General features: G+C 43.8%; 2 protein-coding genes across 3 annotated transcripts in view; both read left to right on the top strand.

Annotated features, from left to right (window-relative positions):
• Nd-b22 (NADH dehydrogenase (ubiquinone) B22 subunit) overlaps nucleotides 1-21,745 on the top strand; it is a 129,148-nt gene that overhangs the window by 14,566 nt on the left and 92,837 nt on the right. The window lies entirely within an intron of this gene.
• On the top strand, nucleotides 17,862-21,654 carry Rpn13 (regulatory particle non-ATPase 13). Of its 2 annotated transcripts, none has more exons than XM_076909273.1 (6): nucleotides 17,862-18,176; nucleotides 18,329-18,445; nucleotides 18,559-18,907; nucleotides 19,082-19,224; nucleotides 20,865-21,141; nucleotides 21,227-21,654. In XM_076909273.1, exons 1-5 carry the CDS (start codon nucleotides 17,976-17,978, stop codon nucleotides 21,090-21,092), a joined length of 1,038 nt encoding a protein of 345 aa, XP_076765388.1. In that variant the 5' UTR covers nucleotides 17,862-17,975; the 3' UTR covers nucleotides 21,093-21,141; nucleotides 21,227-21,654. The 2 variants fall into 2 exon arrangements, with proteins under 2 accessions (XP_076765388.1, XP_076765386.1); XM_076909271.1 differs by having other exon boundaries at nucleotides 20,697-21,141.

Below are 21,745 nucleotides of genomic sequence, written 5' to 3'. Positions count from 1 at the left end.
CCCCGATCCCGTAGTTCATCGTTTCGACGTTCAATCGCCTCTGAACACGCGTTTCGAGCGTTCCGATTGACATTTTCCCGTCGACATCGCGCGACTGGCGCCTCGGTAGCGGTCAATTTAATTTGATGTGCCCGAATTTGCATTTTCGGTGAAGCGCGCAATTCACTCGTTTCGCTGTTTAATCCTCCTGATTGCCAGCCGATGGAAACGAGACCAGTATCTCGGTCGCGAACGATAATCATCGACGATTTTGACCGGGCCGATTATTTTCGCCAGTATTATCGTACGCCCATGAAGCTTTTTCGTGCGGACGCGCGAACACCCGCGTCTCCGCGCGATTTAATTCTCCGTTCGATATCGTGCGAGAACGAGTGCAATTAACAACTGTCCGCGCGCAGCAATTTCATTTCGAGCAGTTACGCGTTCGGTCGAACCGTTGAACGTATCAAATATTTCACGCGAATTAAGTTAAACGTAATTCGATCGAACGATCGAGTGACCCTCGTAAAGTCGAGCTCGTTCGGATCGAACTGATAGGTGATCGGAAAAAAATTTGCAATGCTCACGAGAACCACTTGGTCCGTCGTTATTCCTACGGTAAACGGAGCCGCGTAAAACTCGTAGAGCCGGCAGGTAGCAAGGATCTGTGCCCGACCTTTCTTCTTCCACCGCGGCATAATGACGTCGAAGTTAAAACTGCAGGTACTCGGGGAATTATTGGAGTCCCGTTCGCGAGAGAAGCCGGGAATGGATCGATGGAGCGCGATTAAGTATCCTCGAGAGGAAAGCGTGGAAAGCAACGGTCCGCCTTCGACTTACATACACATGCGCGTGACCAGCAAAAGGTTCCCGGTCGGCTCGCTTCCGCCAGGTTATCCTCCGCGTACTTACGGGTATTGCTCGATTGAACAAAAGTGAACCGTCCAACGCGCATGCCCAACCAGAAAGGCGGAAAGAGGGTTACTACCCACCGATCTCTCTCGCTGAGCACAGCACAGGCATCGCGCGGTTCCAATTTCTGACTCACCTTTCCGGAAGATCAATGTACAGAGCACATATGTACGTAGCACACTTTGAAATGCACGAGCGTACCTTTGGCTCCTACCAAACGATACTACAACTTTTCTGTATCCACCGTGGCTCCATTACCACGGCTACACCATTAGCATCAAAGAGTTTACAGGTCCCTACAGCCAGGTTAGAGCTACGATTGATTGACCTTGTGCGCCCTAATTACAGAATTCTCGAACGCATACATAGATGCACAGTGTACGCCGTTTGAACGTCGAACCAAAAAGAAAATCGGATCAGCAAAACACGGAATCAACCCTCGCCTAATAACGTAGTGCACTTCTAGAAAGCAGTGCTAGTGCGCTATTCTGTGGGGTCCGCGAAGAATTTCTGATTAGAGTTTACTCGCGCTGATCGATTGCGAACGCAAAAATATTCTCGACCCTACCACTCCTCGAGAACTTCACCCTTGCGCGGTCAAGCGGTACGTACAGGTCGAAGGACCCAATTCCGGCGCTTCCGGCCGAGCTTACCTTCTCGTTCTAGCAGCAACGAGTTTAAGCTCGCCAGGGGAAACCTGCAGAGTTTTTACGAGCGTAGTTTATGGAAGCACGCCAGCTGGGCTGGCGATAAACCCGTTGCAACTGCGGGACGCACACACGTACACACGAATTCGAGCCTTCGAGAAAAATGAACGTGAGCTGGAATATAAATGTAGCCGCCCTTATACCGTACGATACGCGCAATGGCTTTACGTCTGGCTGTGTGTAAACACGTGTATCTGTACCTCCTACATTCCGCTCGATGTAGGAGGTACGTGTGTACAGACGCGTGGACCAAGAGCCGCAAACACACGTGGCTTCGCGGGCTCCTCTACGATCCCACCACCCTTTTTTCCCTTCCCTTAACAATCTTCGTTCGTTTCCTCCTCGCGTCTCTTCAATCTCCTCACTTTGTACGTATCAGCGTAACATCCATGAAAAAGACCGCCGAAGGGACGAAGCGGAACGATTTTTTCCCTCCCCATCGTATCGCTGGATCGCGGGGATATCGATCCAGCTCGATCCACGTATCGCGTACGCTTCCCGCGCGCATAGAATCTTCAGAAGAGAAAAGATGCGAGCGGGTAAAGAACGTGGTCGACGCGACAGCGCTCCTTCGCGCATCGGCTTGTGTCCCTTTGAACGTCTACGGCCGTCTACGGGCAGCGGACACGTGAACAGGAATTTTTCTAAACGATGCCTGCGTGTCAACGATGTGCACGCACTTCGACGAACACTCTAGCCGTGACGAGCACGGCGTTTGAAATCCACCGTGGTCGTTTCACTCCAGCGCAGCACGCACAACGGACGGTAATTGTGCGCACCTGTTACAGGGGTGGAAACGATGGAGAGGAAAGCGATGAATGCGGTGCACTGAACTTCGCGCGCAACGCGTATCACTTGATAGAACCTAGCCTGGGATCTTTTTGCCTTGATTGGAGGGTGCCACCAGCTTTATACGCGTACGAACTATTAGGAATGGCTCAGTGTGCTCGGGCAACGACGCGGCACCGCTTCATCGCGGATATCTTGTGCACAAAATGCAAGTGCTCGATCGCTTTACGGATAAATTTGCAATCAAATATTTGTCGACCATTCGAGCGCGTAATTTCGATCTGTGCAGCTTTCAATGCCGCAGAAAAGAAGAAGCGACGAGATGTTTTTATCTCGAGGTGTACTTTCGAGCAAATCAGTTTGTGGATTCATTAGATTAATTTGCATTTCCGTAAGAGCAACGTATTTGTTCGGATAGAATTGTCTATAAATCGACTGCAAGTCGAATAGATAACCCACGGTACGTGTCCGTAGACGTAGCCTGACAGAACGAAACCCTGTGTGACTCGAGTCTAAAAATAAATCACTAAGACTGTCTGTTCGTCCAATTGACACTGCAGACTAAATTGCAATTTTCCACTGTGCAATATTCGTAGAACGGCACCGGACTGGTCGTATGGATGGCTACATTCCTCCGATACGTCGTATATACACAGCCAATTTTTCAACCAAATTTCAATGTACCATTTATATGTTTCAGAAGTCTGTCGATCTGCTCGAAACGTTTCTCCGATTCGATTATCTCGTGTTCGAGCAACGTTTATCTATTTAAACGTATTAACAGCTTAGGACAAATTCAGGTGGGAAGAGCGGAAACGCGACGAGCATACCGAAAGCCCTCATTTAATCCCGGTCCAGAATATTCAATCGCACGAGCGCATGCCTACGCAAAATTATACAGGAAATCGGTTATATTTAGTAGTAGATATGCAGGCTAAACGAAGCCCGGTACAATGAACGCGTGCACGTAGACGATCCACTGATGCTTCTCCATTTATTACCACCTAGCACCGCGCTCGCAACCTCAACTCTGTGTTCACCGTTACGTACAGATTGGAATACCTTCACCAGGTGTAAAATCTTGGCCGAAATCTGTGCGCACCAGGTGCAGCGTACCCGGAGGTGAAGAATCGGCGTCCACTGGAGGAACGTTAATTTAACGAGCGACTCGTACGGGACCATAAACCGCGGCGAATTAATTCCTAATTAGTTCCCCGTAGGATTTTTCTTCGCTACTCCCAATACTATCGAGGGAGACCGCGTACGTGCACGGATACACGCGAAACGTTCGCGTATGCACGCGTAAATCAACGCGCGTGCACGTTTTTTTTACGGCGCTTGAAATTCCGCGCGCGCGGGTCGCAGCTTGCCTCTGCGATCGCGGTGCGCACCGACTCGAGGTGAAACGAAGAAACAAAGGGGCGGCGAAGATGGAAGAGGCAAAGAGGAACCGTGGTGGCTGTTCGTCACTGATTTCGGACACCACACCTTGCGTATTCGTCGGCGAGAGGCCCCAGAGGGGTGGCCCTGTTGTCCATCAGGGTTCACCGGAAAGCTGCTGGCAGATGGCCGGCAGATGTCTACCATCTTGCCCTGATTGTAGGTCCAGACGAAGTCGTCCGTGAAAGGTGGGTAACTGCTGGCAGCGCAGCGGTTTGGTACCGCCGTCGTCCTTATCCAACGCATGCCTCCACACGCGAACCTCCTCTTCCACGGACAATCTCCTTCGTATCGACCTCGCCGATGCCGCGGGAAGAATAACGATCGCAATCCTGATAATATACCCTCCCGTCGATGATACTTTTGATTAAAGACACTGCCAGACGCGGCACCGGCGGAGATCACAATGCAAAAAGGAACACGATCGGTACGATCGACTATATACCTCGTCGATGTCTGCCTTCGAGTCTAATTATAAAAGTACGAAACGTTCACCCTTCGTTGCAGCATAGGGACATTTAAACGAGCTTTTTTAAACGCTTTATATTCAGCGATCGAGAGTGCGTTCGTTGATTGCCTGCAGATTAGTTACGTTAATGGATAGAGTAACGTCCCGAGATGCGAAAAAGGTCACTTTACGCAAAGCCAGAGAACGATCTGGCTGAGGGTTTCCCACGAGGATGATCTTGCAAGTCTCCGCTAACTGCGCGACAGTTTCAGTGGCATCGAATTCCGTATTGAATATTTGGAATGTACTCCTCGCAGCGGGCTACATTGAGACTGTTCACTTGAGAAATTTGCTCCAGCCAGAAACCTTAGCGCTTGGCGGTGAAGCTGCTCGCCGGCTCCACTCGAAATACCGGGGAAGGATTTTCGATCCTTTGTCCCATCCCTCGGAGGAAGATGCACCTGCCCATTGATCACGGTGGCAACCTACTCAGCATCCTCCTATCCTCCTCCTTCGTCTCGCTTTCTTCGTATCGTTAACCCTTTCGGAGTTTAGTGCGAGCCAGGCTCAGGTGAGCTACCAAATACAGTGTGCGTGATAAGTTTCATATCTTGGATCGGTACTACGAACGACATTGTCGCCTTTAATACAAAATTTGAATAATCCCTCGTTCAATTAATGGAGATAATTAATATGATTTCATATATTAATTTATCAACGCATCTGATTCTATAACGGTTACGGTCATTAATTTATCTCCCGTTTAACGATTGTGCACGAGCACGGCCAGTAATCAATTACAAAAATAATTAGAAAACAATTAATTATACGGTGAGACTCTAATGAACATCATAATTACGCGGTGGATCCTACCCCGCGTACACAGGCATCGGTTAGTTATTTCGAACGAATCCAATTGAACGAAACGTAATAACCCGGCACGCCAATCATCTTTCTCGATAATATTCCTAATTAAAGAAACGGCTCGCGGCGGAGCGTGGTGCGCGCAACTGTGTCCGTGCGAGGGGCGCTTCAGTGGGTTATGGGGTTGAAAACTCGTGTACGTCGTAAGTACGCGGGGACGTGGAACAGCTCTCGAGCCATCATACGCGTATAATACATATATTTACTCTGGGTAGGTACACATGACACGGGAATGTACGAGAGCAGAGAGATGCAAGAAATGAACGTAGGTTGGCTTTGGAGTTGCTAGGCGACCGGACTCCGCGGCTCTTTGTCCACCAGGATTCAGCCTCGTAGCCAAGAATTTTTTCACCCTATCGACAAATTCGAGTGGGTCAATTTTCATACGGTAACCGTGCAAGCATTGAGTAACCTCATTCAATCGGGAAAAAGAAAATTGCAGAAGACTGTAAGACAAGCCAACTGTAAATTACGCGTTCTCCAGAAGCAAATGTACAGAATTCTATTGAATCATTAGAATCTAACGCGAGCAATTATCAAGTATACAGATTATTTAACTTTTTTGGAATAGCATACTCGGTTGAATGGTATAATTCTGCTATTGTATTATACTACACGTATACTTGCTACGTGTCGTTCCCTGTTAACACGATATAGGGAGCATTGTAGTTCTCGTGACGGCCCTGCGGGCATCCCTTAAACAGCCCATTTCAACCCTCTGCCAGTCTCACTCCATCTCTCTCTCCTTCTCTTTCTCTCTCTCCCTTTTTCTCTCTACCTCTCTCTCCTCCTATTACTCTTCGTCGATCTCTTGTTCTCCCCTCGGTCCAACCAATCCACATCGCTGCACCGCACACATAAACTCTGCACCGGATCAATGCACCTCGCGAATCCACTTCCGTTTCATAGACGAGTATACACAGAGCTGGTTGTGTACGCGGCAGTATGTGCATCAGCTGCATATGTGAGCTGTTTCATCGTTCAAGCGTCGCATGGAATAATGATTAACCTGGGATTAACGACACTCCTGATTGGATTGCGCCTCCTACTTCAAAGCAATTAGGCGCACGGTACTTATCGATTTTCCAGGTGTATCGAATAGTTTATTTTCACGAACTAACGTTTAATCGAGGAACGAATTATTTATTTTGCTAGTCGTGCCTCGATTTATCAAACCTGGAGTGGATTTGCCTCGTCCCCCGACGTATACGCGTGTCACGTGCACGCAAATGAATTCCATTACGCGATTACTCGAAATATCGGTTACTCGAAACGTCGAGGAAAAGAATTTTTCATTAAAGGAAATTTACTTCTGCTCGGGAATTTATATTGGTGTTCACAACTTCACTTTTATGGACCGTTAAAGTACTTTTCTGCAGTGTGCCTCTACGTCGGAAATTATAAGCTCCCCGACGGTGTTCACGGAAAAGGATCTTTTTTAGAAAAAATGACAGTCGCTTGTAAAAGATTGAACGCATTTTTTTTATGGTAATGTATGATGGGCGCAGGTTTCGCACAGTTGTCGCCATTAAAAATATCACATTTGTGGTGATGTTCGGAAATAGCCATTCCGAGGGTCGTGAGTTATAAATGTCACGCGCATCCCTGCACCCTTTCACCACCCCACCGTGCTCGTCCTTTTAGTCCTCCGCGCCATATCTCGCTGAATCCCAGGGTAGGAGAAGGGAATCCGGCATAGTTGCCGGGAAAACGAGCACCCTGGCTTGACGTGTGCTAGGTTATGACCTGAATAGCAGATTACCCGTTTACGAGGCTCCATCCTACGTTCCGCCGTTTTATTGAATTCAGGGAATACTCTGTATACATCGTGGCTTTTACGCTACCTATCTAATATAATGTTGAGTAGTTTGCGTTCGCAGCTTTATCTCCAGGTATGACGCTTATCTGTATCGTTCTGTCGAACGCAATCCAGTTAAACGAAACATTTTCACCGTATTTTCGTTATATTCGATCGGTAAAAATAACACCCCTTGGAGTACGTTCTTCGTTCAAGAAGTAAATTCAAACGATCTTCTTTATCGAGTTCGCCATTGTAACGTTAGCGTCTTCGAGTTAATTTTTGTTAACGTCACGGACAATCGCGCGCGCGCGCAATTTCCAGTCATAAATTTTACGTCAAGCAAGCCGGATAATTTGCGTACAATTAACGCGCAAAGAGGTGTAATTAGACCGCGGTAATTATCTCGAGATAATCGAGGCTCGGGCGGGGAGCGTGCGAAAATTATAATAGATGACGCATTCCTCGACTACCTATTCGTTTCAGTCCGCGACACTTGTTACGCGTCGAGCTGCGTATGTGCCGCTGAATAGCGACCAGTAATTAAAAGGCTGCGAACGGTGCGCGGGGAAACGTTCAATGAAAATATTAATTCTACCCTGGAAGGAACGCCGGCTCTGGAAGTTTCCGAACAACCCGATATTACTGGTAAACACTCTTCGCGAACGTTTTGCGAGTCGTCATTTCCGTCGGACTTTTGAGATCCCCAACGACGCCGCGGTGGTAGCGCGGACGAAGTCGAGCGCGAGGAGTCGAGGGCGCGCACAAACGATCTCGAAACGAAGCCAGATATTAAAGTTCCCTCTTTCGAGCGCTCCTGAATCTTCTGAAAGATGCAGCAAATCCAAAGGAGGAAAGAGAGGGCCTTCCGCGAAGGAAACACGAGGGTGTTTCAAAGGCAGAGGGCTGGTTTTTTAGGATACAAGCCTGGCACCCTTCAAAGGAAGAAGGGAAACTCGACGATTGCTCGGTCCAATTAAGGTGGCGCCTAGCGCTTGGCGATGAGTCGAGTAGTGCGTAGAAATAAAGCCAGCAACGGAAAAAGAGAGCTGACAAAGGAGAAGGGAAGGGAAGAGAGAAGGTATGCAAGAGGCAAAATCAGCTCTCCTTCCTTTCCTCCCCTCTACTCTTTCACTCTTTTTCTCACCCTCTTTCTCTCTCTCTCTCTCTCTCTCTCTCTCTCTCCCTCCACCCTGCATTCCTCTCTCTTCCTCGCTCTATCGTACTCTACTTCGTCCATTGGTCGAACAAGCAGCGTTGCCAAGCGACAGGAGCACCGGCGACCCTCGAGGATGTCACGCAGGGTGCACGCAAAGAGAACGAACTTTTGACCTTTTAAGGGTGTCTCCTTGAACCGCAGCTCTACGGCCTCTATAGGACGATGATCACGTGGACATTCTTGGGGTTAATGTACCCCGTTGAGAGCACGCAATTTTAGAGACGCGAAGCAAGTGTGCGGTATAGCAGCAGCTCTCTGAGCGGGAAACATATCTCCCTTACTTTCGACTATCACGTATAGGAAAATTTCTTCAAGTTTTCAACAATAACTTATGCAACTAATTTTTCCACGTTCGATTCAACGTGACTCGCATCTTGGTAAACGGAATGTAATTTTTCATCCATCGTCCCGCGCGGTGTCCTCGCGCGTTACCCAGAAACTTCAACCCCATCTCGCAACCCCTCTAGTTTCCCGTCGCAGTAACTTGGACGCCCGCGGGCGCACACGTGTGGATACGCATTTTCGAGCGGTTCTACCTTTTACCCTCGGATGCGAGTACCTTCACGGCCGAAATACGTCCCAAGGATTCCGTTTCATTGTTCACCCTTGCCTCTTCCATGAATTTTTCTTTTTTTTTTTTTTTTGACTCCCTAAATCTTGCGTCTCTTTTACTTACATTACTCTACCCGCCCTTCTCATTTTTTTCTTTTATTGTTAGCGCTATTTTACTTTCCCACCACCACCACCACCATCTCTTCGCCTTTATGCCACTTCTCTCTAGTCTTTTTCCACTCGTTGTCAACGGTACTTCTCGAGCCATCCTTTTCATCGCTCGCTCCTAGAACCACCCCGCTACTTGCATTGTTCACCCTACGCGCGACAATACACGTGTAAACACGCACGTGTTTGTCGTCCAGGGTTCTCGGAACGCGAAATAACTCTACCCTTCCATGGAATTAATTATAACGTGCACTTTTACTGGTCGTCGCAGATTTCTACGTAATCGTAACGCGTGTTTCCTCGACACGTGAATCGAGAATTCGATGATCGCGATCCTCAGTTTCGCACTGACTGTCTCCATGATTCTACCTTCTCGCACCTACGCGTAATCGTGTCTATTCGTTTCTTATCTCTATCGTTCCTTCCACCCTGGTTCAACCCTTTCAACCCCATTTTTTAGCCTCTCTTTACGAGGGCGTATTTCCTGTGACGTTGCGCACGACCGTGGCAGGATCCAACCTTTACGGAGTCCTCGGAAATTAAACGAACTCGGCGCTGGCCCGGCAATCGTGCCAAGCTCGTTGCGATTTACGAAGCTAACGACCTATACTGCGACATATACAAAGGCTCCAACTTTGATGGAACGATCAAAGAGAATCGGCCCCGGTGACAGTTTTGTTTGAGCTAAACGCGGCCAGCGAGCAACCCGGGCGAACAAAAATCACGTCCTTTTCCTCCGTTTTCTCGACGTCTCGTCGGATACTGAAAATTAGCACACATCCCCTCCGACGATGACTTTAACGAAGAAAGTTTCTCACCAAAGATCCATAAGCGAATAATTGAGAAGTAAAATCTGCGGGGGATAGAAAAGATTTTTCAGATCTGAATTTCGATAAAGTACTAAGCACAAAAATAGTTTATAAAGTGAACTAATCAATTATGCAATATCGAGTATCGACTATCTGCCACTCTCCCGACCGAATGAACGATATCGATGCATCAAATAATTAGATAACGATGAATGGAAAGTTAACGAGGAATCTCTGCCTTTTATTTCTGCGCGTGCACGTACACTTTTACGCGACGTGACCGTATCGCGAGCGATTTTCGATCGATCCGTGCTCGTCAAATTATTTAATTGCTTCGAAACGATTGATCGGCGAGTAACGCAGGTGACATTAATTATCGTTGGGCGTAAATTTAATGACGGGAGAGGCCGCGGCGCGAAACACTGCAGGCACGCTCGGAAGATAGAGTAATTTCGAGGAAGGGCGGGGACTAAGCACGAAAGAGGGTGAGATTGGCGAAGGGATGCGAACCAGGTTCGAGCACGAAGTCGTAAAGTGGCAGGATGTATAGTATCATAACGTCCAACCCCTTGCGAAACGTTTCACCGCTCCTTCGTCAGGTACGAGCTTACGTGGAATGGAGATTGCTTCTTATTCAGCTCTTCCTGCGCGTTTACACTTTCCGCGTTTATGTATGGTTTAAAAAGGAACAGTATTCCCTTCGTTATACGTCAAACATTGTAACTTCCACTTCGAGTTATTTAACTTCAATGTTCGATCGGTCCTTTTGTACCTGTGCACGCTAAGGATACGCGTGTTCCTTCGTTGCCGCGGTGGCTCGAGTTCGGGAAGCTTCGAAAGGAAACGCACCCCTGCAGTGCTCTAAAAAATATAGCGAATGAAAAATCTCTAAGTCGTCACGACTCTGATCCTCAATTTACGAACTCTCGTTTTCCGCTTTACCGTTTTCCCGGCTGCGATCGTGCCACGAGTTTCCCGATGAAATCCACGGTCCTTCCGTATGAAACGCCCTTTAACTTCTACTGTCTCGGGCATAAAACTCGAATATCTTTGCTACGCGATATATTCTAATACCAGCAACACCGTTCCACTCCAAGGAAACTTTATGTACCCTCCGTGGACACGTTGATAGACGTACAGGGTGGCTTGTTTCGATCCACGAGCGTCTATGCTCGCTTAAAAATATCTCTCGAGGACTCGAAGACCATGCGAATTTATTTCAAATCGGACGCGAAGACGGTATCGCGGTCGATCGATCTTTTTTAATCTTGCATCGCGTATTCGACGATAATGTCCGATTAGCTTTGAACAATTTACAGCGACCTATAATTCATCCAACAAAAGATGGTATACTAATGAAGATAGAGTGAGTCCTAATTCTTAACATTCCAAAATTCTGTTAAGGGTGGATTTTTAGATGAAACTGATACACCCTGTATAGAGGTTGAGAGAGGAACGTAGCTGGGCTGCAGCTTGGACGCGATTGTATTCGTATTGGATGGCATTCTACCAACTGCCAGGCTTTTATGACTTACGTGCTATGTTGCTCGCTTTACGTTTACGTTCTATACGTAACGTTATGCCCTCGTAACTTCGTCCGACCGTGTCGATTACACCGTCGAAACTTCCAGCTTCGAGATATCGACGGCATCCACGGGGAGAATGGTGCGCAGTTGAGACAATAGGTAGAACGAAGGGACAATGCCCGGAAGGAAGGAAAAGTTTAATGGGAAACTGGTGGAAAGATCGGTAAGGACACTCTCGACGATGGCAATGCGGTTCTGCTGCGCTGGTACAAGCGGGAAAAGGGACGCGGAGGATCGTTGATGAACGAGGCGCGATGTCGATTCTGGAGAATCGTCGACTGCACAGCGAGTGATCGAACAGTGTGATTTACTCGAGAAACTTGTGAAACAAGAATTAAGCGTCTTTGTTTAAAAACATTTGAAATAAATCGATTCGAATCGACGTGGAGTTTTAAGTGCGAAGAAGTGAATATAAGACGGTCGAATCGGAGGAAAGCAATTGCATGGAAAGGTTCGAGGAATGAAGCAGATGCGAGGACAAGAGGAGCAAAACGAGTAAGTAGATAGAAAAAGACGAAGATGAGAGCGGAGGCGAAGGCTCGGACGATAGCGTTTATTAATGTCACTGGGATCGTAGTGGCATTCTGCATGTGTGTCACATCGGGATTACCATTGTAAATTCACATTTAAAGGGCACCCCTTTCGTTCCTCGCATTTGTATTCTAAATTAAAACGATTCCATTATGCCACTGTTGCGTGGTGTATCACGCGGATGTAACATTGTGAAATACCGATGTCGCAGATACGTTCAAGTAAATAAACGCGTAGCTGTGCGATTGTGCACACGCACTTCATCGGATCGCGTCTCGTGATCGATCAGGGTGCACTCGAACGAGCACGCTCGCTTTATCGATGCTTACGCGCATCGGCTACCTTACATCGTACACGTATAATCGTTTTAACGAAGTGCTCTTGCAAAGCAATAAAAAAAATTTCACCAATTGGCTGCATTTATGTGCATCCGTTACAACAATCGTGCCAGTCCTAATTATATTGTTAACCAAAGAAATGAATATTTGCATCGGGTATTTCTGTCAAAACTATTTTTCCTACCCTCAACGGTGCAGCGAAACCCCCGAAATTAATACCGGAACAATGCTTCATAAACCATCGAGGACGCCACGAGGGAATCAGCGTACGATTTTTGCATTAGCCAAGCGTATCGTGCCATTTTCAGCTGTGATTTATATACTCGCAGCATCCCCGAACAATCTGCCGCGCGGTCTTTATCCACCAGCAGCAACCCTTGCGGTCTGGCGAAGCCTGCGCTCTTCCACCCGGTTCCCTTGGGATACCTTCGACTAGTCTGGACTCCTGATAACTTACCGCCTATTCCTTTTCTTCCCTCAAAGACGTCCTCGAGGGGGTTCGCTCTGTCTCTTTGCCGCGTACCACGAAAACACAATAGCGTACGGGTCGTTGATTATCCGGTGGCAAGTATCCGGGGAAATCGATCCGGAATGGTAAAGGGGTGGTAAAGGCCCGGTTGGTTACGTAGAAGAAAGAAACATCGCTTTTGTTCGAATTGTACCAGCCATTTCAGGGCGAACTCGGTATTACGTTGTGTATATATATGTATGTGTGTATTATATTCCTCGCAATCGAAGTAAACGTGCCTTCTCGTTTCTAATTCACTTTTCTGCTGGTTCAAAGTTTAGACACGAACATTTTGCAGTAACGAGTAAGAAGACTTGAAGTAGATGCAGTTTATACCGAAATTCAATTGTTTCAATATCACTGGAAATGAGGAAAATCTAAAGAACGAAATGGAACGCTTTACGAATGAACACTTCACATTAACTCGAATGGTAATGATAATTAACTTTACCCTCTTCGATATCTTCGTGTAATATGAAAAATCGATCCCAGAGCCAACGAAGGAAAAGCAATTGAAGGCGAACACTCTGTCAAGCTTGTTATCCTGTGAAACGGGCGCGCGATTTGGCGCCACCTTGCCAGTGGCGAGGATCCCAGCCCCGCGGAGGATCCCGAGGGAATCGGAAGGATTCCGGTCGCAACGAGCTCACCTAGATCCTCCTTCTGTCCGCCTGATACGACGGTCCCGGATTTTCGGGCGAATCGGCAGTTTTTCTACCGCGATCCGTCAGATTGAAGGACCCCGTCGGTCCTAACAGGTGTAGTCGGCGATGTCTGAGTACGACAGTAGTCGACGACAACTCTAAGACGCGGAGGATACGAAAGTTTCCTGGAACGAACGAAATTTGATCGATCGAACGTTAGAACGATTCTTTCCAGCGGAGTGTATTCCGCGAATTTTCCAATTCCACGGGTCCACCCTCTGTTCCGCTTCCTACCGACTCGTTCCTTCGACGTCCTCAATTACGCTCGTCCGTTGCTCGTCAGAAACGTTTCCATCGGTCTCCGCGCGGCACGTTCCAAGCAGGGTGACATGCGGCAAATGGAGCACCTGGATTCCACGTCGATATCACACTGATACAGGAACGTTTGCGTTCTACACATCGACGTCGCATATATCTTTCGCATTCATTCGTATGATCTGTTTGGGACCAATTGCAGCCGCGTACGACTGGATACAGAGAATCGTTGCTCTGTTGAGGGTGCGTTTGAAGAAACGCTGGTAAATTAAATAATTTTTTTACGTAATCATGTTGCTATATAGCTGCCAGTGCGTGTGTACGACGTTTCTAAACGTAACATTCCTCCTCTGCGATTTAATTATTTTATGATACGCGTTGGTAAAATTTGTTTTAAATCCGATGTACTAAGGACAAACCATTTTTGGCGTTTCATGGAACTCGTAATTAATTTTTGTTAGAACTGCGTGATTATCTTTTGGGTATTGGTTCGATATGTCCTCTAACAAGATATAAAACATAGCGATGTTAGTTTAATCGATGATCGTGATTTAGCAATGGCCCTAATGTTGTCAGAAACTGCATAAGCAGAGCGTGGAGGGAGAATCGGTGCTCTTGCGAGGATTAAGGAAGCATGGATGTACGAAAGTGCGTTATCCCACGGAAAAATCTCTCAGCGAAACTATACGGGTGAAAAAAAGACCGGAAGCACGGAGGGATGCCGGTGGAAAATGCCTGTCTAGACTGAAATGGTGAGAGTTCCATTGCCAGGGCTCCAGGAACGCTCCACTGTTCCAATTCGACAGCTTTTCCATACAGAGATTTATCATTAGCATTACATTTTACACGACTGAAGAGATGTTAACTAACGAACATTCGACATTCGTAGGTACTATCGAATTTCCGTATAAATATCCATTTTACATTCCTCGAGCATTATTAATCGCATGATTACTAACATCGAGTAATAATGAGTGTATACATCATAATTTTAACCATATTTTTTTAACAATCAAATTTATCAAAACTGTCCAGTGAAGTTTCAGGGAGAATTCAATCGCATGATCGCTTCGAAGAATGATACTACCTAAAGTGTGAAAGTGGAGAATGTACGGATTCGTTTGTCTCCGACTAAGCTTCCGATGGAATCTAAGGGGTAAGTCCAGAAAAAAAAGCCAACGGTCGATAGTACTGATTTCTGGACCAAACTAAGAGCAGGATCTCATTACGTCGAGAGTATCCCAAGCGGGAAAGTTCTTCCGGATTTTCAGCTTTCCTACGAACATGCCCTCCTAATAGCGAGGGAAATTCAGCATCCCGGTATCGGGAATTTTCTCGTCGGTTAGCAACCTTCCTCTCGGTATTTCCGAGTTGGCCTGGGTCAGGGAAAGCGAGGGCGTACCGCTCCTTTCAGCGGTGCCCTGTTCGCCCGCGCGTCGACCCTTCCGATCGGAGGACGCCGGCAGGTTTTCCACGAGGGAAATCCCGCGTCCATCGCCTGGACGCGCGTGCATCCCGAGGGATCACCTGTCCCAGAGAACCTCCTGACTTGCTTGTTATCCTGCCACGGACGTGTTCGAATTTTTCGACAAAACTGCTTTCCCGGAAAACTGATTACCACGAGCTCACCCATCAACAGAGATCCATCGACGAGTGTAAATGATATCGGTAAACGAGGAGAGTTGGTGGTACCGCTTTAATCCTGCGCGTTGCACCCTCGAGTCACGCTGGGGGTGTGGATTACGGTTCGAGTGGAAGAGGGAGATATTAGATTTGTGGAAGAGTTTAATTTTCCCTCTAATTTCTTTCATTAACCGATGCACGGGTCATTCTTTACATAATTGTAACTCCCGAGGGGTTGGTTACGTTCTTTGTCATGTCGAGTCAGGCTCCTCGGCAGCAAGTGGATAATCGTTTTATCGGCTTGAAACGTATAACAACATTTACGTTGGTAAAAGGGAATTAAAGATAATTGGATGCGGTGGATCTTTCTGCAGATAATACTGTAATTAATATATGTAATCAATAGCCCTTTCTACATACACTACTTCTACATTCGCTTCGCTGTAGGTTACAGGGTTGTGCGTGTGTTACAACGTACGTTCCTGTACCTGCTGAAAGCCTGATAAACTCGAATTTTGCACCCTTGATTTTCCAAGAAGATTTTTCTGAAAACCTTCCGTCCTTTGTCCGACGGATGGATAAAAATAGCCTGCACCTTCGATAGGTCAAGCCGTCCCAATTCTTTCCTCGTGCTACCACGAGTGCACGATTAACCTATCGTTGAAATATATTTACGTTATCGCTCGGAGTGACGGTGTACCGCGGACGAACCGTTCTACCAATTTTTTGTTAAGTCAGCTTTACAATACGTAATTGTTGCGCGAAACGAAATTTGCTCGTAAATACGTGACGCATGCGAGGACCGTACGCGTTACGTAGTATCTACAGACGCAATGGCATCTGGGACCGCGAGAGTATTATGTCGCGTGGCACCGGTGTAAACCGGCGAACACCTACCAGAGCGACGCATAAATACGAACACGCTGGCATTCCAACCGGTAACTCCTGTTCACAGGGTATCCCACAAGGATAGAAAGGTGTCTGGTTGGTGCAGACTGCTTTCTGCGGTCAACCCAACTCATTTCGCGACTCATGTCCGATTATAAGTTACGCGTTTAGAAAAATTAGCGAGGGACTGCGCTGTTTTTTTTTTTCTTTTTTTAAACCAGTGGACGGTAGATTTCGTTTTTTCCCGAGCGAATGAAATAAAAATGTTGAACAGCTTCCCTTTGGCGCGTCATTATCGCGATGCGAAATTATATAAAAAGCGTATATTGAACTGAACGATTACAAGGATCGCAATAGCGATAAGATAGAAGATAGCATTGCGATAATGTTGAATGTAAGCTCAATATTTCTTGGAATCACCTAGGCCGGTTCATCCACGATGATATACGTGACAGTTAGAGGAGACGATGATTACTAGAACGCGACAAAACGCAAAACGTTTTTACTTAATCTTTGAACACGTGCGAAAAGGAAGTTCATTAACGAGAGGTTTACTTTTGGTTCGGTAGGCATTTAAAGTATAAAATATACTGCTATTTCCAAGCGCCTAGTAATAGCATAGGTATTTGAAAAGATCGCTCACACTGCCGCATTTAATTTAATTTACCAAGTTAGCCTTCGATCGAAAAAACAACTGTCAGCCTTCGAGCGAAGATTGTCGATTGAACTTTCAATTTTATTTGTTCAATTATTCCTTCGTCGTCTCGTCGAGTGGACAGTGGTATATCGGATTTGAATTTTCATTGACGTCTATCAGAGTTTCATGAAAGAAAACACTGTTTACCTATTCTTTTATCTAACACGTGTTTCGTTATGAATCACTGTTTCAACAATAGAAACGGCGCCATCGCTTATCGCTTATCAGCTATCAAAGTGATCGTATCGAACGTATTTGGATTCTGTAAGAAAATCAACTATTACGGATTGATCAACTATTATAGGGATCGATATTAATTAATAACAAATAATAGCAAACTCTTCGTTCTTTTCTACGCTGGATATCGTCAAAACGCGAACCCATCTTGTTTCGCGAGCCATTTAAATGCGCAAACAAATTATTTTCTGTATGATTAAAACTTATGATAACTATACCAAAGTCAAATACTTTGTCTGGTCTATAAGTGATATAGATATTGTGTCATTTAAATTTCCCGCGTCTCATACATCATATACATGTGTATGTATATGAAATTGTAGGTACATCTGCTGCTATCTATTAACAAATGTACGAAACATGTACGTAAACTGCTAATTGAAGGGTAAGACTGAACATAGAACTGTATAAAACCACAGAATATTGAGATAAAATCAGTATCATTTTGGATACTTAGAATGCACGTGTAGTTTTATGTTACAGTAGCTCTTCTTTATCAGCAGATATATTTGTTCAAAATTATAGAGAGCATTTTTATAAATTGCATAAAATAGAGTTAGTAAAATTCGTAAACATAAGGAAAACGTATAGATATTTAAGAAATTCTCGTGTATGCATAAATAATCAATAACTTGTTATACTCTGTCGATAAAGTCAAAATGATATATGTATATATATATATATATACTTCACGATATCGCCGTTAGATGGCGCACACAATTTGGGAATTCTATGTTGGATTGGAAATCTTTAAACACGCCATTTTGAAGTGCACTGTCATCAGCGCGCCGTATAACGCAAATTAACCGCGTGTAAAGATTTAATATATTTATCAAAACAAAAAAGTGTTCTAAGGATCAAGCATGTCAGGAGGGGCACTTTTTGGAAATAATGCATCGCGCGGTACGCCTAAGAATTTGGTCGAGTTCAAGGCAGGTAAAATGACTATGAAAGGAAAGATGGTTTATCCAGATATTCGAAAGGGTCAGCTTTACGTTTATCAATCTGACGATTCATTGATGCATTTCTGTTGGAAAGATCGTGTATCCGGATATGTTGAAGACGTAAGTATGCTTTTTCGCCTTTTAGAATAATTAGAGTTGTTACAAATGCGTGGTACCTATTTTTATAATTATATGAAATAAATATATTTTCCTTAACTTTGTTAATGTTCCTTTATATATATGTTTTATACATACATTTTGTTTCCTCCTAGGATTTAATTATTTTTCCCGATGATTGCGAGTTTAAACATGTTCCTCAGTGTAAAACTGGAAGAGTATACCTATTAAGATTCAAGTCGTCGAATAAGAAATTTTTTGTTTGGCTCCAGGTTAGATAAGTTGTTATATTATAGAAATTTTAATATTAACTCCCTTCAAAATGGAATTAATGTGAATATATAATTCTTACGATAAAGAATTAATGTTTAATTTTTTCATGTAGGACCTTAAAACAGACAAAGACGAAGAATATTGTAGAAAAATTAATGAAGTTCTTAATAATCCTCCGACTCATCAGCCTGGATCACAAAGAAGCGGTTGCATAAATCCAGAAGGAGATCTACAAAACTTATTAAACAATATGTCACAACAGCAATTAATGCAATTGTTCGGTGGCGTAGGTCAACTTGGTTTAGGTAACCTGTTGGGAACAATGAACAGACCACAAGGTGTGCAAAGCACTAGAGCTTCCACAACAACTGCGTCAACTCGAGTCACAACGAATGCTTCAAGATCTTCGACACAAGTAGCGTCTTCGCCAGCATCTGCTACTGAATCTCCTAAACCTAATGGTAAGCATATCTTTTGTTAATAGTTACAAAGCGCACCACATCAACAATACCTCTTTACGACAAATCTTCCTTGCAAGGAATGTGAATCTACACACTTGTGGCTCTAGCATAAAGTGGATGATATAATGCCAATTCTTTGCAAACAACATATGTTTTAATCGAATCTTCATTTAGGTGACAACAAATCATCAACACGAACACCAGGTACAGCCACACCTGGGTCGACGACAAGTACAAATAACAAAATTCAACTTAGCGACCTACAAAACTTTTTATCAGAAATTCCAACATCTACTGGAACAGAATCTGTTGTTCAGGTAATATCTTTTTTCTTTGCATAATTTTATTCAATATATATTGTTTTAAATTTACAGCTTTTCTTGATATCATTTCATCTCTATTGCATATATATATAAATAACTGCTAAGTAATAAATATTTAAACTAGAACAAAAGATATATATACAACAAAAAACAATAAGTGCATATATTTTTACGAGATTTTCTCATACTACACAGATTAAATATATTTCGGCTTAATTATTTTTTCACAATAATCAATAATCAAAATTGGCTTATTCTAGGTAAGCTTTTTCCAAATCATTAATTTAAATTATTAAGAAATTCATTCACATATAAATATATAGATTAGCCAAATACGTGCGTATATGGGCGAGCGCACACACACAACTTGTGGTTTCATACACAATTACAGTATTAAGTGTTAGCTCACTATAATGAACATACAGTGATAGATCGAATATATAATATGTTATCTGCTATCTTTACTCATCATACTTTTTCTTACAGCTGTTATCACATTATCAGGGATAGAGTGGTATTCTTGATAACGCGTATGGAATGTCATTCGATTGTTTAATAACGTGAAAGTATTACGATCTTTCTAAATAGCTCTGCAAGCTATATTTTTGTTCCTTTTTTTAGTATAAATACACTAATTTAATATAAATTTGTTGATTCTGTAAATTAATATATTTCAAAGGCAGGTACTAGCAAATACTTTCTGTAAATAATTATTTATATATTAATTTCTACTAACATATGCCAAATATGAAGATACTAATTTTGTACAACGTTTTGTTTACTTTCTTAACACATTATGTGAGATTTCCACTTAGATTCTAGATTACAATTATGAAACTTTTTGCTTACTAACTTAATTATTAGCAGTAATATTACTTATAAAATTTATAAAATAGTGATTATATAATGTATTCTCTATATTTGCATATTAATATCTGTACCTACCACAATTGTGTAATGCTACGCTAATTCTCCATGAGAAAGCAGCTTACTTCACGAACATAATGTAAAATAATTAGTGTATATGTGGTGTGCTATTTTGCTTACAGTTCTCTCCATCTTAATGTTTTTTTTTACTTGGTCGCTTATATGCTTTGTTTTAAATTTACTTTATAAATCGTCATTGTAAGATAATCAAAAGGCAAACTATAATAATGAATATATACATGTATGTAAGCTATTATGTTCAAATTTAAGCTGTATAATCTTGTGTAAATTTTTTCTTTTGTCATTTCATAGAATCAGTGGTATCCGTCGGTAACCGAATTCGCAGAGTATAAAGTGACAATGATTATACTATAAAATCAGAGGGGCAGAAGCATGGTTGTTTCTCGTTATTTAATATTCTTTTCCACATGAATTTTTCCTGGCTGTCGGAGATGCTCGCTCTGCTGAGCGGTTGGGGAAGTTTTTCCGGGATTATTTGTTGTTTTCGGCCACCTACAGCACAGATTATTGTCCGGCAGAGGGGCGTAGCAACTGAGCTGACCAATGCCATCCCTGCGGCGATCACTGCAACGGAAAGCTTGGAGCGTGCAATGAGCCCGCACTTGCCACCAGGGGATCACCTGTGTACAACGCTAGTGTCTCCCCAGTTCTCCCAGGCGCTATCAATGTTCTGGTCTGCTTTGCAGTCAGGCCAGGCGGGACCTGTCGTCCGACAATTTGGCTTGGGGGCGGATGCCATCAATGCAGCAGTCAGTGGAAACATCGAAGAATTCGTCACCGCCCTCGAGTCGGAAGCTAAGAACGGCCAAGAGCAAACACAGCAAGGACAAGAGGAGAAAAATACGAAACAAACACCACCGACGTCTAGTCCCGATAAGAAAGACGACGATGATGAGGGAATGGCTTTAGATTAAGAATAAAACTTAAACAAGTCTGAATTCCATCTATATTTTCATTTAGAAGGTATACAACATGTATTACATTATTATAATCGTTTATGTATAATAAATGATTCCCCTAAAAAGATATGAATTTCATTACATTGTAGAAATATTTACATATGGAGTGTCCGACAGCCGCTACGAGAAATTTTCAGGCGTGATTTTGTAGGCCAAATTGAAATGAAATTCTATCTGGAAGTCTAGTTACTCAGTTATTAACATTTGAAAATGGGTCAAAATATTTATAAGACCCTGTAAACCTCTGTAAATTAACAAATGTACAGTCAGTCAATGTTTGTTGGTTTGTCCAAGCCTTAAATATGTTTTGACTGATTTTTTAATGTCAATTTCATAAAGTGAGAAGTATGTATACATCTATCCGTCATAATAAATCAATTGTATGGTAGGTTAAGCAAATCTCTGCTGCCTCTGAATCAAATGTATTTAATGTATTAATGATCCAGTTTGAACATTTATGTTAAAATTATGTACCATTTTTCAAGCTACAAATGAAGATTATACTAAAAATTTTTAACCGATACAAGAATTCAACACCTATGAAAAGATATTCCAGCGAAACTAATCCAAACTTCCTTTCGCAGATAGAACCATCTTTAAAACAACAT

This window comes from Xylocopa sonorina, chromosome 1, assembly GCF_050948175.1.
Source record: "Xylocopa sonorina isolate GNS202 chromosome 1, iyXylSono1_principal, whole genome shotgun sequence".
In the NCBI taxonomy this organism is placed as follows: domain Eukaryota; kingdom Metazoa; phylum Arthropoda; class Insecta; order Hymenoptera; family Apidae; genus Xylocopa; species Xylocopa sonorina.
The sequence above is the reverse complement of the archived record's forward strand: the minus strand, read 5'-3'. Positions and strand labels throughout refer to the sequence as shown.